Source organism: Rhinolophus hipposideros (genome assembly GCF_964194185.1).
Source record: "Rhinolophus hipposideros genome assembly, chromosome: 21".
In the NCBI taxonomy this organism is placed as follows: Eukaryota; Metazoa; Chordata; class Mammalia; order Chiroptera; family Rhinolophidae; genus Rhinolophus; species Rhinolophus hipposideros.
In genome coordinates, this window is record NC_138067.1 from 42,880,497 (window position 1) to 42,906,742 (window position 26,246).

The window sequence follows — 26,246 nt, forward strand, 5'->3', positions numbered from 1 at the left end:
TGAACGCTTTCTTCAAGCTTGTTTCATGTGGTAACCTCTAAGCTACATTCACAATGTTTGTTGAGCAAGTGGATAAATGAAAGCAGTTATAGGTTGAAAAGGAAATGATTGTCCTGGTTAGTGGTTTCCAACACTAGCTGCACATTTGAATCACCCGTGGAACTTTTAGGAAAAAACAAACGCAAAAGGATGGGGGACCTCAATCAAACCACGATTTATCAGGATGTGACCCAAGCTTGAGTATTTTGAATGATTTTAAGCTTAGTCAGGGTTGAGGATTACTATTTCAGTCCGATGGCAGAAACAGATCTTACTCTTCAGCATGTGCCCACAACAGACATCAATAACCAACCTCAGGTCTCAGCAGTCTTAACTGAGCTTGAGGCAGCCATTGTCCACCGATGGAGCTGTGGGAAGAGCAGGCCATGGTGTCATTTAGGCCTCGCTTTTCTGACTCGGTGAACCTGAACCTCTCTTTCCGACTCTAGGCTGCAGCACCTCTGAGCAGCCTACCGTTTCCCAGGCAGCCCCTCCTCTGCATCATTCCTGCCCCGTCCACTTCCTGACATCATCCCATCACACGGTGACACTGCCTGCCTTCAGGCACTGAGCCTCCTCCAGCTGTCCCCCTACAGCGAGGGGGTCCCGGCCTAGCGGGGGTGGAAGCACATGCACATCAGACAGCTCACCTGACAAGCAGGCCCACACGATGGAGTGTGGAGGTGGGAGCTTCTTGCCCACCTTGCCCCGGCACCGTGCTTGTGAGCTCCTCTCCCACTCTCCATACCCACTCAGTCCTCTACTATGCCCACCAAAGGCACTTCCTCCCTAGTCCTGCAACACCTGAGACAAGTGTCATTGAGGCTTTCAGCCCTCCCTCCAGGGAAATGTGGACAGGGGTGAGGCTGGAAGATTTGGTGGGCCTCTTCCACCCCTTCTTACCCCACTGTTGCAGCCAGCTCTGAGGGATGGCACTACCACCCATCACGCCAGCTGAGGAACCCAAGGCCCACAGAATGTTAGATGATGACAGGTGTTCCTGACTCCCAAGCCCACCATCTCTGGGGCTCCCTCCCAGACCTCCGACCCAGCCAAGTCTCTGGAAAAGCTGCCCTCCTCTTCCCAGTGTGCCCAGAGCCCAAAAGGGTGGGGGGAACCAGGAAGGACAGGATGACAGGACTCCAACCCCGAAGGAAGGGGGTAGCAGAGGTGAGGACGAAGAGACTCATGCCAAGTGTTGTTTTTTATTTTCCTTTTTTTGGGCCAGCTGCAGCTTCCCACTGCCAAAACCTCAAAGCACTAGGGAGGAGCAGATGTGGGCTGAGTGCAGGACCCTCTGATCTCCAGGGCCTGGGAGGTCCCTGGGAGGTCTGGGCTGCAGGAAGCTCCTGGCCCTGGGAGCGGGGGAGGAGCCCACTCCCAGCGGCAAGAGCAAATCTCGGTGGCTGCATGTGCTCAGAGCTCAGCTGGGGGACAGAAGTGGGGAGACAGAAAACCACCTCACACCTCAGCCAGTACGGAGATGGGGGCCAGATGCTGATCCCCACCTCCTGGCAGCACCCACAGCAAATAGGTCTGTGTTTTGGGGAGGGGAAGGGCACCTTTGGGGCTTAAATAAATGGGCAGGGGGCAGGGGGTGCAGAGAGAACAGGATGACTGGCCAGCAGGCCCGGCCTCAAGGGCGCTGAAGCAGTGCTGAGCCTGCTCTGTGGCCTGCGAGACTCCCGGTGGAAGGGAGGGAAGGTCCCGCAGCCAAGGTCTCGTGCCCACCTCTCTGGGCTCACACTGTTCTTCGTTGGAGGGGCCACCGGGGAGAGCAGAGGGGCAGGAAGAGGTGCCAGGGGGCTGGGCAGGGCTTAGCGCAGGTCCTCCTCATCACCCTGGATCGTCTTCTTGACACGAAGCAGCATGGTGGTCAGCCACTGGTCCAGCCGAGAGATGGAATCATACTCCTTCACCTGTGGCACACCAGCAATGGTGACAATGGTGACAGGCGGCAGTCCCACCTGACCCTGGCTCCCTCCCTGCCCGCGATCGTGGAGTCCAAGGTCTCTGGTCCCAAGATTCCCTAGATGTGTCCCTGCCAGCCTTGGTCCCTGAGGAGGAGCAAGGGGAAGCTGCTGGTGACTCCAGGCAGAGCAGCTCCGTTTTGGGTCTTCCCAAAACTAGCCTGGCATAAGGCTTCCTTAGGGGGAAAATAGATTTTTGTAGTTTTAAAAAAAGAATCCAGCTTCCTTGTTTTATGGATGGAGAAACTGAAGCCTGAAGATGTGACAAAAGCCTGTCCGCAGTGCCGTGGGGAGAGAAAGGCCAGCGAGAACCCCTGCCCCTGTGCCCTCCACTTCTCCACGGCTCCCTGGCTGGGCTTCCTGGCAACCGGCCTGCAGGCCGGGGCAGGAGGGATGACAGGGAGCTGGTCTCTGTCATCACTTAGGTGCCCACACTTCCCACGGGGCAGGTGTCCAGGGAGACACGCTTGACAGACGCAGTCTAGTGGACCGGATCAGGACCTGAGCTGGACACAACTGAGTTCCAGCAGGTTAAGTCAGGAAATGGAGAAACATCACTGTGGGGGTGGATATGTTGGGGGATTTGTTATTGGAAGGACGGGACCTCCCAATGCTGCCTCTCCGGCCCCCTCCCCTCTTCCCTCCTGTCCCCGGGAGGGGAGAGAGGATGACACCATTCGTTCTCCTCCCTCTCTGCTCCTCTAGGTCAATTCCAAAGTGCCCTCAGCTGCTCAACCAGGGGCTGGGGCTCCAAGTGGCCAGACCCTGCCTTCAGGGGCAGACAGATGTGAGTCTGAACCCAGCCCTGCCCCCAAGGGGTCAAAGACGAGTGTCTTCACCATTCTTGGCCTGAGAGCCATCACCTCTAAAATGGGGAGAACCCTGCCTACGCCTCTGTGACTACTTGTGAGGATTCTGGGGGGACTGGAGAAAGGAATTCACGGCCAGGGGCCGGGGCCACAGATAAAAAGGGTGAAATTCACAGGAGAACATGTCTGAGAAGGGCAGCCACTCACCGCCTCGGTGTAGCTCTCCACGTTCTGCTCCTCATGGGCCTCAATCAATTTCTGCAAGAAAATGGCAGGCAGGGGTCAGGGGCCCTGGCTGGCCTGAGGCCTAGCTGGGATTAGATTGACGCATACACCATCTGGGTGGGTGAAAATCGGGGGGACTTCCATACTGAGAGGAAGGAAAGGGCTGTGTTCTAATTCTGCCCACGTCAGAAATCACTCGCAAGCTCAGGGACACAGAAGGGGGTGGTGTGAGTGTCACAGCTCAGCCCCTACTAGCTCATTGCTGCTTGAGTCTTGTCTCATCTAGAAAACGGAGACTCAAATGGCAGAAGAAGGAAAACAAAATAAAATCAGAAGACCCTTGAGAACCACTACATAAACCTCGGTGATCACACCAACCGGATCCACGCCTCCAGGGTCCCCACCCTGGCTCGCAGCCACCCACCTCCAAGCCCAGGTGGAAAGGGCGGGGAAAGGGGCCCCAACACTCACTTTCATCAGCTTGCACTCTCGGGAATCAGAGAAAGCAGGGAACAGCTCCTCGTACTTCTGGACAGCAAGCTGAGTGTTACGAGGGTGGAAGGAAGATAAAAAGGGGCTAAGAGGGGCTGTTGGAGCCTCACGCCTGGCAACCGAGGGGATCTGCGGCTGGCTTGGGCCCCGAGTGAACTCTGCGCTCCTGCCCCAGCCTCCAGTGTCACCTGGCTCTGGGACTGGTGGCACCTCCATGGAGCTGAGCTCAGCACACGCGTGGCTGCAGAGACAGCTGGAGATGGTAAAGGAATGGCTTCCCAGACAGGGGCACAGTGCTGCACCTGTCCCACCCAGGGTAGGGGGCAAATGACAACTGCCTCATCTGAGTACCTTTTACATGCCAGGCCGGGTGCTGGGCACTTTTCACATTTAACCATCATGAAGACCCAAGGAGTGTCAAATGATGGTGACCTCCATTTTGAAAGGGAGGAAACACCCACAGAGACCCCAGGAAATCCAGCTTCTCCGCCTGGCCATTTCCTGCCCCTCGCCCAGCACTGACCCCTCTTGCCAAGAGGCCCTGAAAATGGGTGGGCGGGCACATAGGCTATGGTTCAAATTGTGAGACAGGGCGTCATAAAGACTTGGAATCTGGGCTGTAGTTTACTAGCCATTTGGCCTTGAACAAGGGACTCTGGGCTCGGCCTCAGTGTCATCTGTAAAACGTGTGGCTGTGGTGCTGACCTCATGGGGTGCAGTCAAGATTCAAAATATGCTCTCATGAACAGCTGGCAAGCGCGTGAGCCAGGAATTGGAAGCTCAAACACTAAGGGGCCAGGCATGTGACATCAGGGACAGAAATGCAGCAATGAGAATAAGCAGCCCAAGGCCTATTATGAGGGTCCAGATGTGAGTGAGGGGCTCACCCTGCTAAGGGCTCGAGAGGGGACTTGTCCTGGTGACAATGGTTCCAGTGCTTCCGGGGCAGTCACTGGCAGGTAGGGCCAGCTCTGGATGGACTCACCTTGGCGTTGAGCATGTCGATGCAGAAATGGCAGAGAGCCGCCTTGAAGAAGTAGTCCTTAGCGCTGTACTTGAGGAGGGGGCTGTCCATGGCATTGGTCCCCACCTGGGGGAAGCCAAAGGGCCAAGGTCACTACCAGGCACGCGGAGGCCTGCTGGGAGCTTTACAGATGACACTGTTCTCCAGGTGAAGCCTTGCTAGCAGGGACCCCAGGGGCAGGGAGGCCAGGGACCAGCCTCGGGGAAGTCAGCAATTGGTGCGTGAGTGACCAAGGCCCCGGGCATGATGCGGAGGTGGGTGCTGTCACAGGGCCTCCCAAGGCGAGATGAGGGGAAGAGGTGGCCCTGCTGTCAGGCCTGACAGGAGGCTGGCACGTCGCTGGGGGGAGGGGTGGCAGGCTGCTGGAACATGAGGCGGTGCCCGCCCACTCTCCTCCAAGGCCAGCTGCCTGCCTTTCTCCTGGCAGGGCGGATCCCACCAGGACAGCCCGGCCCCGCCCAGCCCTCCCCACAGAGCAGGGGGAGCTGCACAGACATGAAACGCTTCCTCCCTGCCATCATGGGTGAGGGGCCCTGTTCCCTGACCCCCTTCCTGTGGGCTCCTCAGCTGCCTCTCGCCACCCCAGGCTTTGGCAGTTCTTCCTGTCCCCTCCTCGATGCTGGTTCTTTGGAGTCAGCCTCACTCTGGGGTCACGCAGGAAACTCCTTGTGAGGACTGTGGGATGGGCCTAGCTAGGGAGAGGGTGGTGACACTGCGCGGGGTCGTGGGTGGAAAAAGCACGCAGCCAGGCCAAGTACAGGGTGAGGGCGAGGGGCTGACAGAGGGAAGTGGAGAGAAAGGGAGGGGGCGATGGAAAGGATGACGGACAGGGAAGGGGCGCTGGGGGCAGAGCGCAGGGCTCGGAGCCCCACTGCGCCCACCTGCTCGTAGATGTCAATGGCCTTCTGATACTGCTCCAGCTGTGCAGTGTAACTGGCCACCTTCAGCAGACACTTGTTGGCTGAGCTGTGTGTGGCGGAGAGAGAAGAGGGAGGTTGGTGCGGGGTTGCGAGCGCCCGGAGGCTGGGTGGGCAGGAGCGGGCTGGGTCCCGAGTACCTGTTGGACTCCTCGCTTTTGTAGTAGTCTGCAGACTGCTCGTAGTGGGCGATGGCCTGGGGAGACACGGGGTGGGAGGAGGGCAAAGTGGCACCAATGCAGCCTTTGTTACCTGCAGGCCCAGACCTGCCTGGGACAGAGCCAGTGCCCCACGCCCCTTTCCTGGTGCTCAGACACCAGAGGACTCCCCTGAGTGGACATGTCAGAGAGGAGCCCCAGTCCCGGAGGACTGGCCACTGCAGCCCTCCCTGCCGACGCCGGCCAGGCAGGGCCTGATTGCCACTGACCTTCTCAATGTCCACCAGCTCCGTCTCGTAGATCTCAGCGATGGAGATGTGGTGCTTGGCTGCGATCGTGAATCGGCCCTGGGTGGGACATGGGAAGGGGCGGGCTGTGATCAGTGCCCCGCCCCAGCCCCGAAGCTGGGGCTCCCTCCCCCTCAGGTGTGCAGAAGCGGGTAGCGAGGGGTGGGGGGCACAGGACTTAGGGTAAGGCTGCAGGGTGAGAGGCCCAGGTCTGAGTGCTGCCCCGATTGGGTGACCTTGGGCCCCCACTTCCATCCTGTCCACTGGCATACAGGTGGACAGGGCGGCACCAGAGACAGTGTGTGCAGAGGTCCATGGCAGGGGCCCCGGCCCGAGGAAGCATTCGACAAGTGGCCTGGAGAGGCTGCCGACGGACCAGCCCAGGGTCACCTGGTAAAAGCCTTGGAGAAACTGGGGCTAAGGGCACGAGTGTCCCCACTGCCCAACGGGCAGCCTCCCCCGCTCTGAGGCCTCCAGCTCCCAGAGAGGCTGAGCACCCTCTACCTGCCTGCAGTCTGTTGAGGTCCAAGAGCCTGGCCTGCTGCTCTGCACACGGGGGTGAGTTCATGGCCACCCCCATGCTGAGGGCGGCAAGAAAGGGCCAGGCCCTGGCCTCAGCCAGGCCTCGCTGTGGGTCTCAGCGACTCCTGTCTGCAGGCTGCGTCCCTAACATCAGTCACGTCGCTTGTTTGGCCCCCTCTCCTGACTGACAAACGGGCCAACAGTGCCCACCTCACAGGGCTGTTGTAGGAGGACGAAACCACTCCGCTGAGTGTCTGGGTCACTAAAAGGCAGCTGCTGTCACTGTCATACCACAGGTCCCCACGGCCTGACCTGGCAGGGGGCAGGACCTGTTGCTGCCTAGGGGAGGGCACTGGCAAGACAGAGGTGGAGTGTGAGAGGCGAGAAGTGGAGTCCACAGGAACCTGGCCCCGCTTTAGCCCCGGCTCTCTGGCCTCTGGCCGGCAGCCACCTCTCTGAGCCTCTTCTGTCCATGGGGATGCTCCCTGGGGGGGGCAGGAGCTGAGCCCACTCTGGACATGGCCACCAAACCCCCTGCCCTGCCACGAGCTGGTAATCAAATAGATACTGGCGGGGAAGGCTGGGAAAGGGAAAAGCACACCCCTCCCCAGTAACTGCCAAGGTCTGCAATGACGGCCTGTGGGGAGGAGGCTGGAGGCAGGACCTAGGAAGGGGCCTCTGCTGTGCTGGAGCTGCCGCCAGGAGCCAGCCCAGCCAGGTGCCTACCCCCTGGCCCCACGCCCCTCCCAGCCTGTTCTTGGTTCCCCTGAAGGTGGGCCAGCACACAGTGACTTACCATGTCTGTGTAGATCTCGATTGCTCTCATCAAACAGTTAATGGCCTCTGGGGAGAGAAATAGGAGGCGGGGAGGAGTGAGAAACTGAAGTCATTTCAGCAGAAGCTGGGAGAGGAGGATGCAGGCGGCCTATGGCGAGATCAATCTGCTTAGAGTTGCCAGGGTTACGCTCCTGAGCTCTCTCAGGACTGGGGGGGATGGTGAAGCCCAGGAAACGTGGTCTGACTCATTTATTCTGCAGACTGACATGCTGGGTACACCGTGGCTGCCCTCTCCCTCAAGCTGCCACAATGCCACCACCTTCCCAGTAACCCCAGGGACAGAACACAGCGGGTGCCGGGTCAGGCTGATGGCCAGACTCCCACAGGGGTTTTGAGTCACATCTTCCAAGGCCCTACCCTCAAGGACAGAGCTGCCAGGAAAGGTGGGGCCAGAGGGCCTAAGCCTGACACCTGAGAAATACCCAGGTCCCGCCTGGGCTGCCACCCTTTCACTGCAGGACCCTGAATGAACCATGTCACCTGCACCTGTCTGGCCTCCATCTATGGCAGGAGGGGACTGGAAGCCATGACTCTGAGGCACCACCATTCTCTTGCCCCCATTTCAGTACTCAGCAGCACCCTCTGTGCCCTCCTTAACCCGGCACTGATACCCACCAGTTCCTCAAACCACAAGTTTCACCAATGAAACAGACACACCGGGCTGGCACTGGAGAGGAAGAATTGGGCTACCTTTGTTGTACTATCTCTTGCAAGATTTTAAATTTGGGAATAGCGTTTTTCTTTTGACAAGTTATTTGGAGGAGAGTGAGAAGCATGAGTGGGAGGCATTTTCTAGCTGACAGAGATGAGCTCTTGGGAGGTTTCTTTTTTTTTTTTTTTTAAACACATCTCAGTAGGAAAGGGTGCGGGGGGTGTTTGAAGGGGAAGGACAGAGAGCCTGGACAGACCACGGACAGGGATCTGAGCTGGGCCGAGGCTGCAAGTTCATCCTGCAGTCCAGCGCATTCGAAAGGCTCCTGGTCTGCCACCAGGGTCTCCAGTCAGCCGGGCCCACGGGGCCAAGATGCTGCAAAGACGTGTAAGGTCTGGCACCTGCTCTCAAAGGGCTTATGGTCTCACTATCCAGGGAGACTTCTAAACAGAGGCTCTTAGTGCTGGGCTTGGCTTCCAGAGAGTCCACAAGCCCCCTCCCCCAATTTACATGCAAAATGTGTGTGTCTGTGAGTACTATTCTGGGGATGAGGGGGTCTGGAGGTTTTGTCCAATTCTGAAAGGCCTCTGGGAACCCCAAATAGATTCAGAGAATGTACACCACTCAGTCCAAGTTCTGAGGTTGACAGCTAGAAGCCTGAGGCAGTGGGGAAGAGGAAAGGGAGGCAAAAGGGGACAGAGGAGGACAGGGAGAGAACACAACAAAACTTACAGTCCGTGTGAGTTACACACACACACACAGACACTCTAACAGCATTTCTGGAAGTAACGGACGAGCTGGCAGCTGGCTGCCACGTGGTTGCAACACTATGATGAGGCCGATAAGGAGTAGGGCAGCTAGGTCGCAGTGAGCGGGCTCTGCTCATCCCACCCCTGCTCCATCCTGCACCCCAGGACGTGGTGACCAGCAGGACCCTGCAACTCACCCACACCCTCTCCTGGACCACCCGGAGTGTCCCACAGGGCACCTGCAGGCCGAGGTGGCAAGGTTGCTCCCAGTGAGCCTCGCAGCTGGGAAAGGGAGAGGCTGGAGTTCGCCTGGCAGGACAGGTTCCCCTGCAGCTGCCACCCAGGGTCTGCAGGCATTGGAGTGATGTCAGTAAGGTGGCCCTGCAGTGTCAGGGTGGGAGGAAGGCTTACCCCCTGGGCAGGAACACGGATTCACAGGGTTAAGTCCCCTTCATGCCTGCCCTTCCCTCCGGGACAGCTGTCCCTGAAAGCAGCAGGCCACCAGCCGACACCCCAGCAAGAGTGCTAGTGGACAAGCCTGGCTACAACTGGCTTACATGGTCACGAGGACCCCCGGGATGAGCGGTCAGCGCACCCCTGGATAAGCAGAGCAAAACTCACTCCTCCCGTCTCCCTATCCACACACAGAAAGCTGGAGCTGGAAAGGGATGCTGGGAATGATCCAGGCCAGGACGGGGGGAGGGGGGCTGAGGCCCAGAAAGGGGAAGGTGCTGGCTTAGGGAGACAGGGAGTCTGTAAACCAGGGCCCTCAATGCGCACCCTGGACTCCAGCTGCCTCCCACCCCCCTCCCATCCTGCTGCTGCAGTCTCTTTCTCATCACACCCGGACCTGGCCAGTCTCCTTGCAAAACAGGCAAATCGCAGAACCCACAGGAAGTGAAGTGGATTAAAGGAAGATGCTGTGGGGTTGGTACACAGTAGGCATCCAATAAATGGCAGTGGGGAGAAAAACATGGGGGGAGGGCAAGTGGGGGCCTGGCCAGCTCCCTGCACTGGGTGCACAGGCACGTACGAACCCCTGGACCCAGCCACAAGGTAGGCAGGGTAAGAGGCCTTCCTGGGCTGACTGCCCAGAACGGCGGACAGTGGCTGGGAAACTGGGGAACCACTGACAGCCCTGGGCATCACTCCCACCCCCACCCCCCAGCCACCACGGCAGCAACAGGCCACCCCTGGCCCACACTGAGGGCAGACTCCACAGAGGGAGAGAGCGATGACAGGAACGAAATCCTTTCCTTCCACCCTGGCCGGCCCTGGCAGGCCTGAGGTACAGGCGTGGCACCAGCTGCCTCTGGAGGGCAAAGCCCTCCCTCCACAGCTCCTGCAGGAAGTGCTGACACACGAGAGGCCTTTGAGGCAGGTGAAGTGAGCAGCAGAGCCGCAGGGAGCTGGCCACCTGCGTGGGGAAACTGGGCCGGCTTCCAAATCGGCCCTCCAGCTGTTTCACGAGGCATGCGCCAAGGGGCGGAGGCTCTGAGCCCAGGCCCGGCCCCCACTGGATGGCAGCCGGGAGCTGGCCCTCACTGTATGTTTATCACATGCCAGGTGCCACCGTGGGCATGTCTGCCCCTTATCTCACATGTGGTCTCTGTGTTACCAGACCAGGAAATGAAGATCCAACAGATTAAGCGACCTGCCCGAGGTCACAGGAGAGCAGGCTGCTCCCGGAGGACCTGTCACCCAGATGCAAATGTGGCCTCTTCCTGACCCTGGGCTGGAATGGTCCCCAACTCGGAGCTGTGCCGGGGTTGGCAGCGAGGAGCCAGTGGTGCGGGGATGCCGCTCCAATGCCCCTCCTTGCTCAGTACCAGGCACCTTATTTGGGCTCCAGCCAAGGAACCCGCTCTCAGCTCTGCCCAAATCAGGCTCTCCTCTGCTCCACTGCCCCCCTTGTTCCCCCGTAAATTTCCCCCCACCCCAAATCCATCCCCTCCAGCCTCAGCTCCCAGGGCAGAGAACCGTGCTAGCTGACCCCTGGAGAAACCAAGCTGGCCTCTGTGCCCCACGAGGGGACTGTCACCACATCTAACTACTGCTGCTCTCCCACTGGCCTGGGACACCTCTGCAATCCCCGGTGCTTCCTAAGGCCAGGCCCCAGGCCACACAAGATCCACCCTGCTGACCCTTGCAGAAGGCTGAGAAAACTCCGATCCAAAGCCAGGAAGGACATGACATCACAGTGCCAGGTGGGGCCTGTCCATGGGAAGCACTGGGGTCGTTTAAAGAGCAACTGGTGCTGTGCGCATGTCACGCAGCCTGCACTCAGCTCTCACCCTAGAAACAAGTTCTTCCAGTCACTCTGGAGCAGCAGCTGAGATCACAGATGCTAGGATGGCATCTCTAGGTCAACCAGTTCCCCAGGGAGCAGGAGGAAGGCTGGACAAGGGAGGGCCTCGGTGGGGGACACACAGACTTCCCTGGGTGATTCAAGCCGTAAACAAACCCAGGGTTGCCTGGATCATCACCACGTCCCCCACATGGCCCAGCACTCAGCTTTGTGCAGGGAGTGACAATGGCCCACCCAGTCACAAGGCCTCCCCTCGGGAACTGCTGGGCCTAAGCCCACCACGTGACCACTTAGGTCAACATCTGTGAGACACCCAGTGGCAGAGGGGCAACCAGTCAAGTCTGGGGACAGAGAAAAGCTACTTGGTCTACATAGAGATCAAATTCTGGGAACTCAGTGTCCCCAATCGTGATAATGGACCCGCCAGCAATCTCCCAGTGTTGGTGTGTGAACCTCGCAGAGACCTCTGAGCACTGCTGCCAACTGTCCCCTCTTGGGAAGGATAGGATTTTATTCCAAGATCATGCATCTTAAAAAAAAAAATTTCATGTCTTCCCCATTCTCATAAGAGAGGAGAGTGACAATAGGTGGTCATTAAAAAAAGCCTTTGCTTGCCGCAATGTCAAGTTACCAACCTATGCCTGGCACCAAGATCAAAAAAGTAAATAAAAATTCCAGCTCCATGAAATTGAAAGTCTGGTACCCACTGGGCTGTGCTTCCATTTCCAGATGAGCCCAGTGGGACAAAACGGTTTTCTCAGGATGAGTTAGCCCTAAACAGGGCTCCTGTCCCCAGCACGCTCTCATTTGAAGAAACTTGTTCTCTCAGGCTGTGTTCCCCTGGTGGTGGTGGTGGGGAGGGGCTGGGAGGAAGCCAGGTCAGGGTAACTTCCTCTCCCTTTTCGGCAGCGACTCCTACCTGGCTGGTGTTAGAAGCCCTCCCACCCCCCTCTGCGTGTTAATTCTGACAACAGAACAGATTTTCCTCTCCCCTTGGCATGCAATGGGTCTGAAATGTAACTCCCACTCCCAAATGCTCCCAGGCTTCAGGAGGGGAACGATCAGCTGCACACACAAGTAGAAGGGGGGAGGCGGAGGCTTGGAGCGTGATGCAAATGCCAACCGGAAGGGAGCCAATTCTGAAAAGAAAGCGTGAGAGCCTCCTGCCAGCCTACCACGTGTTGGCCACTGGAGAACACCAGAGCCCTAAGGGAACCTGAGCACTTCTCTGGAGAGTGCTCGCTGGTGCTCTGGGCAGCCAGCCCCAGTGGCCCACAGGCCCTCACCTTGGGGGTCGGCTTTCTTGAACGCGTTGCCGGCATCCACAAAGCAGGTGGCCGCGTCGTGCTTGTTCTGGAGCTGCAGGTGCAGCTGGGCTGCCTGGCAGAAAGCGTTTCCGGCACCTGGAACAGAAAAGAGTGATCCTGGCTTGAGTAGGGCCCCACGCCTTGTAAGCCACACAGACACTGTCCTGAGAGGTGGGCGAGCGCTCCAGAATACGGAGAGTCCCCAAGGGAGGAAGAGACGGGCCTGAGTGAGCAGAGGTTGTGGCCTAGGCCTCAGGCCACCGGACCCTGGCGGTGTCCCCAGGGATCCTTGAACCACAGGGCTGGGAACCACCGCTTGCAGGCAGAGTGCAGGCTGAATCGTGGGGTGCAGTGGGGAGGAGGTGTCGGGGAAGAGGGGCAATTGAGATGCAACTCTGTAGCATCTCCCACTGACTCCCCCTTTCCCAGTCCGGTTTCTTTCCCCCATGACTCCCAGCTCTTCCTGTCCAACTCCCCTGACTCCTCTGCCTCTGTCCGTGTTCTAGTCCCACATGCAGAGTCACTGCAGGTTATGTGTGCAAAGCACTACACTGATTGTGAGGCACATTGGGGTGAGGGGGGTGTCTGCTCGCTCCAGGAGCTTCACGGCCAGAAAGGGAAACAGGATGTGGACACCAAGAACTTGAGTCCATGGGGACAAGTGCCCAGGGGCAGAGGGCAGTGGGGACAACACCTGAAGCCCAGTCTGTCCTGTGCTCAACTGCACTATCACTTCCATGGGTCCTAAGCCCTTCTAGTCACGTGTCTCGTCTCCTCAACTGCAGAAGACAGTGGGGTCTCTTGTCTCCCGGGGGTGGGGGGGGGGACTGTGCTAACTGGGATCTCCGCTGCCACCTCCAGCCCCGTGCTGAGACCACTTCCCTATATTCTCCTCCAGTGGAGTCCAAATCCCAGAATTCCTGAGCTGGAAGAAGACAAGAGGGCTCCATCCTGCAACTTTAGAGCAGCAGCACAGACTAAGCTGCCCAGGGTTTCACTACCGTGTTTCCCCGAAAATAAGTCCTACCCGGAAAATAAGCCCTAGCATGATTTTTCAGGATGACATCCCCTGAACATAAGCCCTAATGCATCTTTTGGAGCAAAAATTCATAGAAGACCTGGACTTATTTTGGGGGAAACACGGTATATACGATTTATTATTTTTAAGGCCTCCAAACCTCGGTGCAAAATTTCCGGAAAAGGTCCTATCACCAAGGAAAAAAATTTTTTTTTTACAAGGGCCTAGGACTTTTGTTTGAATAGTTGGGGAAAGAGGTTTACAAACTTAGGGGGAAAGCAATATCCATGTGACAGACAAGTAAATCCTCCACCTTTAAAAGCACTTTCTAAGCTGCGGAGCACACAAATGCACAGAGCATCTGGCTTTGTGCTCAGAATAGTCTGCGCGCTCGAAAGGCTCAGACACGACGTTACCGATTTACCCTGTGCCTCCAACGCTGCCTCCTCAGCCCTGCCCAGCTTTCATCTCCTTTCTGGTCAGAAAGTTCCTCTCGGGGTTCCAGACTGTCTTCGCTTGATTTCCCTGATCCAGTTTTGCTGACACTTGAAGTTATATTATGAAATCAGCCCGCCGTGGGCTCAATGAGCTGACTTTTCAACACTCTCCTCCAGGCCCTCAGGCAGCTCCCCACGGGGCTCCCGCCTCTCTGACCTCAAGGAGCCCCACCCCCCGCCCCGCCTCTCTTCCATGGGTGCCAACCAAGGCCCAGCCTTGGGGAGCCCGACCACAACTCAGGGCCAACTCAGAAGGGCCATGACTCGGATGACACTCCGCCCACTGACATGGTTAGTGGGTGACCTCTTCCAGCTGGAGGCCCTTCGGGCATTATATGACACCGTGCTGCCACCGAGGACAGTCATGACTGCCCTCGTGGTGATGTCTGATCTCCGTGAATCCACACTACGGCCCTTCGGGGTCAGGACTACGACTGTCCCTGTGGGACTGGCAAGGAAACAGATGGGGAGAGGCCAAGTACCTTCCCCAGGGTCACGTGGCCAGTCTAAGCTGTGGCACAAACCCGTCACTCTGGCTCCAAAGGTCATGAAGCAACATAGGGGCAGGTTAAACATCAGGCTCTGGAGTCAGAGCTCTGGTTTCTGAATTCTGTTCTGTCACTTATCGTTGTGGCACCTCGGGTAAGAGGCTGAGCCAACCCTCAGTTTCCGAATCTATTAAATGGGGAAATCAATGAATAGTACTGACGCTTGCAGGGTTGCCAGGACGATTCGATTAAATAGTGCATGGTTGGTGCTTTGCACAGGGCGCAGTGAATGGTAACTGTGATTAATATTACCACTGGAACCACCTGAATGTTCCCCCAGCCCAGAATTCAGACTCTGGTGGAAGCAGTAGGGAGCAGTTTCCAGGGAACCTGAAGTTCTGATTGTAAGGAGAAACCCTTCAAAGAGCTCATCAATCCACATGGGTCTACCTGGTCTCAATAACCTGTCTGTCCTCATCCTGTAAGTCCTCTCTTCAAAGCCCTGTGATGCCAGGTGTAAAACAACCCAGTGGGCCCCACCCAGGACCAGAAGGCAGGCTGATGGGTTTGTGACGCTAGAGAAGGCAGAAAAAGAGAAGGAGCTGCAAGGCTAACCTAACCTCCCAGCCAGGCCTTGGGGACTGGAAGCTGAGGGGAACGAGGAGAAAGGGGCAGAGGCGCTCTGGCAGAGATCACCTACCACTCCAGTTTTTGGCCATTTTGAACATGTTTGCTGCTCTGGCGTAGATTTCGCATGCTTCCTCTATTTTGGATGAGCCTCTGGGGAAAAAAGGAAAAAGAAAAAAGGATAAGGAAATCTAGTCTGGTATCAAAGACAAAAAGCAGGCAGAGACAGTGGCAACGTGCCCCTGAGCCCACGCCCATGACTGCAGTGAAGCTAGCTTCCCGACTCCAGCTGTAGCCCAGGACTCTACTCTGGGCTCTCAAGAGAGAGAATCGGTGGCACCCCCCCCCCCAAAGGCACCCTGGCCCTCCCTCTGGGGTGGCCTTGGACCTCCCCAGAGCCCTGTCTTTGACAGCCACTTCCACTTCCTGCCAGGGCTGCTCCCAGGCTCCCTACAAGTGCCTTTCCCCAAGAGACTGCAAAGCATTGTGGGGGAAGAGCCCAGCTCTGGACGCCTCGTCCCTTCCCCAAAGCCTTAATCCTGTGCCCTGCACACTGCAGTTGTTCAGAGAAGACCTCTCAACCCTCCAAATGTGTCATTACCAATTTAGGACTGGGCATATATTACAATACAGACACACAGAGAAGTACGAAAGTTCCCATTTGTGTTAAAACAAAAAAAGAGGGGAAGAAAGGAAACATACCTATTTATGTAAACATAGAATATTTCTGGAAAAATACACAAAAAACTAGTTGCAGCATTTTTCCCTAAGGTGGGTGGGGGCTGTAGAACTGGGGATCAGGGGTGAGAGACAGACTGACACCCCTTGTTTGCACTGTCTGAAATTTTTTAATCACCTGCATATTTTACTTATTCAAGAAATATATAATACGTATATATATGCCTATGTATATATATTAGGATTTATATTGGGTCCTCTGGTGCAGCAATGAATTACATTTCCAGCAATTTACCCTCAGAAACTAATCAGATAGCTACAGGAATATTTAGCACAGCAATATTTAAAGCAAAACAACCCCCAGAAACTTACTGTGCAATAGTAGGGGCCTGGGAAATATAGATAAGGATTTTTGCTTTAATGAAGAACACAGTGCCACAGTGCTTGGGACAGTGTTTGGGCAGCTTTACCCTGCCTTCTCGCCCTCTAAGCAGTGCATTTAAACCTCTCTCTGAATTGAGGGACCCTTCATTAGTATCTCACCCATAAGCCCTTACACCTCCAATAACCCAACCAAGCTTAGCCCATGAGCTCTGTGGCCTCTGTAACTGTTCAAACCCACAAACCCAGAAGAATAAAACGCATACACACAGGAGTCCCCTGAATGGAGTTCAGATTCTTTCTTTACTGACATCAACTAGTGTTTTGTGTTGAAAGAAGAGAAAGGGGGTATTTTCTTTTTCTGTTTTTTTCCCCCATTTTTAAAATTAGTTTCAGGTGGACACAGCAACGTAAGACACATTTAAACCCCTCATAAAGTGACAACCTGCCTTCCAAGCTGTTACCCCTCTGACAACTTTATAGCTGTTACAATACCATCGCCTATCTTCCCTATGCTGCCCTCCACATCCGTGACTACATATACCTATATATTTAGTTATAGTTGACATTCAGTATTATCCTACTTCAGCTTCATGTGTATAGTGCAGTGGTCAGGCGTCTACACAGTCTATGACGTGATCCCTGAGAAAGGGGGTGTTTTCTACTTCAAAGCCACACGAATCACCTTCACCGTTGTACCCCTCACCCGTGCCAACTGGCCCTGGAAACGCCACACCAGCCGCAGCTGGTGACTCTGGGAGCTGTGTTCAGAGCACGCCTTCACTGCACGGCTAGTGCCATCGGTCTGCCTTGCCCCGTCTCCTGAATCACTGAGGGGCTATAACAGTAGTCACACCAGAGCCCACGGTCACCCCCCTGGAGAGACCACTCAGTAGGTGTGGGTGGGTGGGGCCTAGAATCGGGATTTTTAACACTGGCCCCAGTGATTAAGAGGATCAGGAGAGTTTGGGAAGGGAAAAGCTGACTTAGACCCACCAGTGGCCTGGCCCAGGTCAGGTGAGGTAAGTCGGCTGGGAACGGAATCCTGGCCTCCTGAACCCAAATTGCAGCAGGTAAGGTTCTTCTTTAGATGAAAGTCTCCCCTCCGCCTTCTGGGACTGCAGTGATACTGCCCTTTGCCCCTCAGCTGTCCCCAGGAAGTGGCCCTGAGCAATGTGTTCTTCCCACACTCACCCCCAGACCTCACCCCAGCTGGCCCCACACACCTTGGGCCTGAAGGCCCTGTTTGGAGGACCTCAGGGCCCACTCCTGGCCTTGGAGAGGTGAGGTACTTTCACAAGCTTCTGGCAGAAGAAATTTCAGAAGCTAGGACCAGGCTGCACCCCGACCACACACATCCCAACCTTCTCTGGAATGCTCTCTTCAAGGAGACAAACGACTTCACAGACCGAAATCACAGGTCTGCCCACCCCATGGACCCTCCAGCACACCCTTCCCTTCTTTGTGGGTGCAATTAAATCCTATCCAGACCCAGACATTCTCTGAAAAAGCTCGGGCTCCTGGACGAGCAGAAGTGACCCGTCCCACTGAGAGGTCCAAAGCCGAGTGACCAACACTGAGCAGCGCCTGCACCTGCTGGTTTGTTTCAGCTCGGTGGGACAGAGTGGACACACAACACAAAGCCTGTCAGCCGCTGGGCTGAAATTCTACGATCCCAGACTAAGCTGGGCCAGCCCTGCACTGGGTGCGTGATTCTCAGCGGGGTGGAAAAGCCAGAGGGATCACCACGTGCTCAGGCCCCTAGGCCTGCCTGCTCTTTGCTTCCAACAGTCGGGTCCTGGTCCTTTCCACGGGGCAGACAGGGGGATCTCTGGCGACGCTGTTCACAGAGCCATTTATTCATCCGGGGAACAAAGATCTGAGCATTTGTGCTGTGCCAGGCACTGGACATAATAGCAGTAAACAAAGAAGGACCTGGTCCTCCGTAAACAGGAAATCAGCAAAACAATGTCCGAGTGATGAAGCACTAGAGGGACTTGGGGAGGAAGGGCTTCTCTGAATGGGCAAGTCAGGGATGTGCGATTTGAGCCTAGTCCCAGCGATGACGAAGGAGCCAGCCACGAATAGAGAGCAGAGCATGCAACACGGCAGTCACAGCATGTGCAAAGGCCCTGAGACAAAAACAAGCTCGGCCAGTTCAAGGAAGGGAAGTGGGCCAGGACGGCTGTGGTGCAGGGACTGGTAGGGAATGAGGCTGGAGAGGCAAGCGGGGGACCCCCATGCTGCGCGGAGGCCAAAAGAAAGGCTTAGGCCCTATTCTAATGCAACAGGAGGGTTTCTGGCAGGAAAGTGAGCAGAAGGAAGAAGTTCCCAGCTCCACTGCTCTATCAAGCTGTCTCCCCACACAGTACATCTGCCCGGTTTACTACAGGATTTCTCTCCCCAGTCAGGTCAGCTCATGTCACTCATCTAAGTGTGGCCTCCACGACAAAAACTGCAAACTCACGGAGGGGGAGAAACCAGGTCTTCTCCCTCTTCTCCTAGCACAAGATCCAGAAAAGCTAGCTGGGCCTGCCTCTTCTGAAGAACCCGAGGAGCAACACACGCGACAGCTGACTGTCCCTCCCCCACGGACCTCCCCCAAGCTGCCTCTGCTTGGCTCTTCCATCCCACGGCTCTGAGCCATGCCTGGAATAGAGGGAACTGGTTTGGGCCGGCCTGGAGCAGGGCTGACTATAATTACCGGCTCAGCTCTGCTTTCTCCCCCCTCCCAAGGCGGAGGAAGCAGTCTCAGGTCTCCCAGGCGCAGCCACCAACCTCCAGCGACTGCCATATGGAGAGGAGCGGGCAGTGCCAGGAACGCACAGCCGGCCTGGTGGGATCCTGGCCAGGGAGGGTGTGCAGGGCAGAGTCCCAGCTTCCCTCCCTCCTTCTTCCAACCCTGGGCACTTCCTGGCTCCCACCAACAGGCCACCCACCCCTCCTGCAGTTTCCTAAGGACTTCAGAAGGCAGGGCATATGGAGCAAATCCCATTTTGGATCCTGGACACTCCCTGGCTCTCCTGGCCCTCAGTGGTGCCATAGCCACCAGCCCTCAGCCCTCTCCTGACACGTAAGGCCCTGGGCGGGAAGAAAGGGACCACGCTCCTGCCCAGCCCTTGCCTTCTCCTATCACTACGCAGCCGTGTTACTCTCTAGAATGGCTAAGGAGGCCTGCCAGGCACTCTGGCTGAAGGGGCACACAGTTCCTCACAATAAGCCTTCGGGGACTTACAAAGGTACTTACAAAGGTATTTACGAGCCCTCCTGCTTTACAAAGGAGGAAGCTGTCAGGAAGTGCAGGGCGTGAAAGGTGACTTGGTCCTGGGGATCCAGTCTTGCCCTTCCCTCTGCCTCACCCAGTGATCTGGGAGGCTTCCTTCCCCAAGTCTAAGAGTCTTCTGGAAAACAAGCAGACAAGGTCCCTGCCTGCTCTCACCTCTCCAGCAGATTAACCAGCCAGCGCCGCTCGGGTTTCCCTCATCTGGCAAGTAGACTGCTCTCTGCAGGAGCCTGGCTGAGCAGCCTCCCCATACTGAGCCCTGGCCTACCACACGTGCTGCAGGCAGAAGGAACATTCGAGAACATAAAGGTCCAGCCGGCACGGGGAGCAGTCGGCCAACAGCCTGGCTCCCCCGCTGACTGTGATGAACTGTTCGAGTTGCAGGGTGATGCCTCCAGCATCTCCTCCCACATCACCTGCAAACGCTGGGCACTCACTGCACCCCAGCTCTGCAGAGCCTGGCAGGGCCTGGGCCCCACAGTGCACACACAGGCCCCAGCGCGGACAAAAGAACAAAGCTTTGCACACTACCGGCCCAGCTCTGAAGCTGCCACAGGACACTCTCACATGCCTGTACGGGTAGTGGGCAGACAGAGACTGGACCTGCGGGCCCGGAGACCTGGGCTGTAATCCGCTCAGCACTTTGCTAAGTGCGTGACCTTGGCCTAGCAGTCCCTGAGCCTCAGCTTCTTTGTCAAATGGAAACAATGAACCCGACCTGGGAGGAGTCTTGGTGAGCATGAGAAATAACCTTAGCACACCGCGCAGCACGGGGCAGGCGCTCCAACAGTTGCTCTTAGACGAAGGAGGAGAAATACACTCCGAAGGCTGCCAGCCACCTGGCAGCGGGATTTCTCGAGTTGCTGGGGGCAGTGGCAAAATCGCAGGCTGTAGACACACAGGCCTGCATTCCCGAGCCGGCTCATGGCTCACCAGCCTCGGTTTCCTCATCTGCACCTGGGGATAAGACTCCACACGTGGCAGAGCAGCTGGAAGCCTGAGGTAGCAGCAGGCGCTTAGCACACAAGACCATTGCCCTTACTAGGCGCGCAGAGAGGAAATTCTAGAAAAGCTTACCAACTTCAACATCTCCGCGTGGGCTTCCTGCCCCCACCCCCAGATTAGCTAAGTGCCACCCTCGTCTGGTTTCCACAGAGCCCTGGGCCTCACCCGTCACCACAGTCACCACAGGCTATCGCCCTCCTGACTGAGTGCAAAGGCCAGGGACACACTTGCCACAGGGCCTATACCGAGGCCCTCTGCACCCCAATAGGATTACTTCATCCCAGCCAAAGACCCGAATGTTTCCTTTTCTTGAAAGATGTTTCTTCAAGACCCGTGTCTCCCAGTAGTTTCATCCCAAACAGGGGCCTCTGTCTGACCAGGCAGCAGTCCCATCCAGGAAGAAAGGCAAAACCCTCGGACTGCAGCAAAATGATGGCCAAATTACCCAGAAACCTTGGGTCCCCCCAGGAAAGACTCTGCTCGGAGACTAGACAAGGAAAGCCAAGTTTTCAGTGGTGGGTCTTGGCAGCTCGCAGGGCACTGTGAACCGCCTCGGTGCCCACTGGAACTGGTGCCAGGGGTTTCTGAGTGCTCTGTGGGTGGAGGCGGTCTGGAAGCAAAGCTGGAAGCTGTCGTTCCCACACCAGGCTCAGCTAGGGTCCCAGGCGGTCCTGTATGGGGGACACCCACCCCGACCCTGGCAGCTAGTCTTGCCTCAGGAAAGCGGGCCTCTAGGGCTCCTGGGACTGCTTATGCCTACAGGCGGTTCAAACAGGACTGACTTCAACATCTGATCTTTAGGGACATGCTGTTTGTACCGTGTTTCCCTGAAAATAAGACCTAGCCGGACAATCAGCTCTAACGCGTCTTTTGGAGCAAAAATTAATATAAGACCGGATATTATATTATATTATATTAGACCTGGTCTTATATGAAATTTTGCTCCAAAAGTCGCATTAAGCTGATGGTCCGGCTAAGTCTTATTTTCGGGGAAACACGGTAGACACAACACCGTGTCATTGCTATTTCTCCAGTCACTTCCAATAAGTGTACCTAATAATAATAGTAAGCACTTAATAAGCACTTACCAGGGCCAGACACTGTTCTCACTGCTGTACATGCATAATCCCATTTATTTCTTAGAACAACCCTATAAAGGAGCTATTACTTTGATTTTCATTTCATAGATGAAGAAACTTCCAATACGCGTTCCTGTCCAGGTGGAAAGAAGTTTTTGTTGTAGACTGGGGAGAGGGAGTCAGGGGGGATGTGAGGGAGAAGGAAAGCGCCAGGGAGCAGAAGCGCCCCTAGGCTCTGTACAATCCCCAGGGGTACAGCACCGAAGTCTAGACCCATCTACATCCAGGGAGACAGAGCAGGAAGGAAGAAAAAGTGCACCCCAGCTGCCTCTCCCCTCTCCTTTCCTGCAGTTTCATTGTGCTTTACTCAGGAGATCTCCCATTTTGCTTCCAGAGGAGAAGTCTGGGCAGCCCCCTCCCCAGGTGTCTGGGCGCTGGCTGGGGAGTTGGGGGAGGAGGGAGCAGAAGGGAAGGGACAGGGGAGCTGTGATCTCACTGGCTGGTTGCAGGCTGGTGCACCAAAGCCCCCTAGCGTCTGACAAGCGAGGAAGGTCTTAACATTCAAGGATAGGGCTGCACCAGATCCAGCTGGGGCTACTCTCCTCGGCCCTTTCCACATGAGCAGAGGCCTCTCCATTGGGGATGTTGACATTGCTGGGGCTCCTGAAAGGGGAAGGAGAAGCACGAGGGACGCTGAGCCCCAACACCCGCTTCTTGAAGCCACCGGAGAAAGGTGGTTTGTGAAATGCGGAACACAGGCACCCAGCTCCAGAGGCCAGAGCGCACCTCTGGCTACACTCCCAGCCCTCAGACAGACAGCTGCAGTCAGGCAGGGTGGTCAGGCGGGGTCTCCCACGGGCACCCCTGCCCTCCGCTCTGGCTTTGCTCACTCCCCTCGGTGCCACCTCAACTGCTGCTGGAGCTGGAAGAGGCTGCAGTGAATACACCTGCTCTTTCTTTAAATGTTTGGAGGAAACTGCCACGTGGGTGGGGAGGTAGGAGGAGTTAGAGGGAGGGAGCTCCCTGTGACACCTGCTTGCCAACATCCTTAGTGCCCAGAGCAAACGGAGCCTCAGGGAGAAGCTAGTGGGGTAGTGTGACGGCCAGAGGGCTCTGGGATCAAACAGGCTTGGATCTCACTTACTGGGGGCCTAAGCAACGAGCTCAGCTTCTCTAAGTCAGCATTTGTCCACCTCCAGGTAAAGCGCCTGAGCCAGGCGTGACTCAGAGTCCGAGGGAGCACTTCACAAACATTACCTGCTATTATTTCTGTCACTGTCTTATCTTCCTCACCCCACCTCGCCCCACACCAGCTGCTGCAGTCCTTCCTAAGAGGCAAACGGGAGTCCTACAGGTCTGACCCTACTACAGAATGAATGTTCGTGTCCCCCCACAAATTCATGTGTTGAAATCCTAACCTCCAAGGTAATGGTATTAGCAGGCGGGGCCTTTTGGGGGTGATTAGGTCATGAGGGCAGAGCCCTCCCGATTGGGATTTGTGCCTTGATAACAGAGAGGCCACCACGCGAAGACACAGTGCAAAGACGCTGTCTAGGAGGAAGCAGGCCCTCCCCAGACGCTAAATCTACTGGTACCATGACCTTGGACTTCCCAGCCTCCAGAACTATGACAAATAAACTTCTGTTGTCGTAAGCACCCTTGTTATGGTATTTTGTTGTAGCAGCCCGAACAGACTAAGACAGACCCCCCCTTAAAATCCTCAATGCTCTCCAGCAGCTCCAGCCAAGCCCATTCTGGAAAGCAGCCCCCCCCCCTCCACTGGCCTCGTCCTTGTTAAGCTGCACCTCCCACTTCTGCCCGTTCTAACTTCACGTGGTAACACGGAACTCCCTGTACTAAACCTCACACATCTGGGCCTTCCTCAAGCTGTCCCCTCAGCCTGGAGCAGTGCTCCCCCACCAGAGGGTACCCGCAGAATTCCTGTTCATCCTCCCAGATGGAGCCCTCTCCTCTGGGGAGCCTTCCCTGGTCCTTTTGGATCTCGGTTCCCCATCATTCCGTCTTATTCCGGGCAGAACCTCCCCTCATACATCTTTGCTCGTACAACTACCTCAGCCTAGCACACCCCCCAGGTCCCCACTCCCCCAGCTCACTCCTCTCCACAAGCTTTTCTCCAGTTCACGCAGCTTCCTCTCAGCTCAGGAACTTCATGCAATCCAGCCCTTAGTTACGGCTGACAATTTGGCTTTACTAGTGTTTGCCAAGTGAGGAAAATTTTTCCTCTACCTCTCGTGGCTCTTCTGGCTGGTCTAATAATCAAACTGACATAAGGCGGATTAGCAGGAGAGAAAAAAACAAATGAAAGTTTAATAACGTATACCTCCTGTATACATGGGAGGGACCCAGGCACAGGGAGTAACTTGCCAAAACGACAGAAGCCACCGTTAATACTACTTTCAGTTAAAGACAAAAGATGTTGGGGGTGGACAGTCAGTTAAGGGAGGTGACCAGGAAAAGCACAGTAACCAAGGGTAAGACTGTTACGCAGGTTTCAGTCCCTACCCTCTGCACTAGATAGCGAAGGCAGGCCGGGTACACTGAGGGAGACCCTTACAAATATAACTATCCTTTACAAAGGGTAATTTCTACTTGGTTTTCCCACGTCTGCTATTCCTTAAAATTAACCAGCCTAAAATAATCAATATCCCAAAGAGGCATGTTTTGGGCTGGCAAACTCTGCTCCCCCTCATGTGCCTTCCCAACCAGGTGGAGTGTCTCAGGGATGGACTTAGCTGCTCCCTCCCAGCACAGCCCAACAACAGTACAGATCCTCAGTCCAAAGGAACCGGACACCAACAGCCACCAGGAAAACTACTGGCCAGAAACTGAGCTCTTGACCCCACCCCAAAACACGGCATGTGACCTCCTCCCCTCCTGAAAGAAGAAGAAACACACCCGCTCTCAGCTCTCAGCCTCTACAACGAAACATTTCTCACCTAATCCATAATACAATCTGTCTGCCCCGGAGGTTTCTCCACAGCAGGCAACTGTCAGCCAAGGTATTCAGGTTCTCTTGTTAAACATTATCCAACTTCAAATAACGATGGGCCCTCCGGTCATTTCTTCTGCTCTCCTAACAGCTCGGCCCGTCCCCAGGCCTTCCTCTGGGCAGACTCTTCCCATCTCTGCCTCGCTGTCCCCAGCCTCTCCCCACCTCCACCGCAGTTCTTCCTCACCCTACAAACCCACTGTCCCTGTGCAGTGCTCAGTCCCCGGGGCATCACACCCTCCAGTCCTCCCTGGCTGCCTTCTTCTTCTTCCTCCCAGAGCCTGGCGCCCGCCCCCTACCCTGCGAGGTCCCGGGACGAGAGCGCCGTTCCCGCCGCTCTCCCCTCATCACACCCGGCCTCTCCTTCCTCTACGCCCTCCCAGACCCCCCCCCCCTCAGGCTCCCGCCTGGATCCCCACAGCCCCAAACGGGTTCCAAACCTGCTTCCCTCCTGGAAGTCACACCGCCGAGAGCTGACACTTTCAGTCTCCCCGTGCCAGGCTCGATGCGCGCACTTTTCCTGCGTTCTTATTCAATACTAGTGGCAGACTTCTGAAGGAAGTTTTCCTAGGCACCCCCTGTAACAGGGAAACCACCCAAGCTCCTGAAGTGACAGCGCCACACTTCAAACGCCAGCTGCTGACACTCGGAAGCCACGAAGCATCCTCTGACAATGGTCCTCAGAGCTCCTTTTATGAGCTAACCCGAATTTCACGTGCGATGCCCGCCACGTTGCAGACGCAGCGCCCTTCGCGTGCTGTCCCCCCATCATCACTCAGGGGCCACAGCGCCGCCTGCAGCCCCCTGTGGTCTCCTCACCTTCCCGGTCCCTCCGTTCTGTCCCCGCGTGTCCTAAGCCGAGCCCGTACCACTCATCCCCCCCACGTCTGTCTGCAGCCTCTGAGCCTCGAGCTGCCCGCGCCAACTCCATCACCCAGGACTCCTGTGCTCAGAGCCCACAGCGGCGCAAGGTCCCCCGACACGAGTCACCTTTAGCCGCGGTCACACCCGCCCCGGGCACCTCACGGCCGCACACCTGAGCCCTGACCCCCACCAGCCCGAGTTCACGAGAATGCACCGCCACAGGCGCTGGGAAGGTCGTGACTCGGTCAGGTAGCCTCGGCCGCAGGGGCGACCCTGCCAGGCCGGGGCTCTTCAGACAGAGTCTCCGAGAGCCGCACGAGGCTCCCTCCACCCCCTCGGGCCGGCCCCCTTCGCGGTCTCGGACCACATCCCCCGGCCCTTCAGCCTTGCTCCCCTGCCCGCTGTTCTCGGACCAGGACGCTTCCGCCATCTGAGGCTCTCGCTCCTCAAACCGTGTTGCCTCAGCCCGTGTCCGCCCTGCGGCCTTAGATAATGGCATCTCACCCCGGAACCCCCTCCGTCCTCTAGGCGCGAGCCCTCGGCCCCTACCCAGCCGCTTCAGGCCAAGACTCCCTCCTCCCCACAGCCTAGGTCACGGCCGACCCTCGGTGCGGTCCTTACCCAAAGAGGCCCGAGAAGAAAGACTGCGAGTTTTTCACTTTGCGCTCGGCCTCGGCCAGCAGCGCCATCGCCTCCGCTTCCTTCCCAGAGGTGTCCATAGCGGACGCAAAGGTAGACAGCAAACTGCCCGACCCAGGCCCGCGCAGGACTCCGCCGGGGCCGGGCTGCCGCACGCAGGTCGGGGGAGCTTAGTGGGCTGTGTTGACGTCGCACCGGCGCGCGCCTCCTGTGGCCCGGAACCATGTGATTATCTCTGACCAATCAGCGGCCTCGTAGGGCGGTGCGCGCCCCGCCGGCCACACCCCTGCCAGCCGCCTGCTCGCCGCCGGTGACTCACAGCCTCCAATCGGCGACCTGATGCTTCAACGCCTGCGCATCCATCTGCCTTCCTGTTGCTCC

At 56.7% G+C, this 26,246-nt stretch overlaps 1 protein-coding gene across 1 annotated transcript; it reads right to left on the reverse strand.

Moving 5' to 3' along the window:
* Nucleotides 1-1,225: 1,225 nt before the first annotated feature.
* On the reverse strand, nt 1,226-26,246 carry NAPA (NSF attachment protein alpha). Its single transcript, XM_081030794.1, has 11 exons — nt 25,848-26,246; nt 15,000-15,079; nt 12,276-12,392; nt 7,240-7,286; nt 5,904-5,981; nt 5,617-5,672; nt 5,441-5,525; nt 4,521-4,625; nt 3,515-3,583; nt 3,026-3,076; nt 1,226-1,958 (listed from the first exon to the last, which is right to left on the reverse strand). Exons 1-11 carry the CDS (start codon nt 25,943-25,945, stop codon nt 1,857-1,859), a joined length of 888 nt encoding a protein of 295 aa, XP_080886920.1. The 5' UTR covers nt 25,946-26,246; the 3' UTR covers nt 1,226-1,856.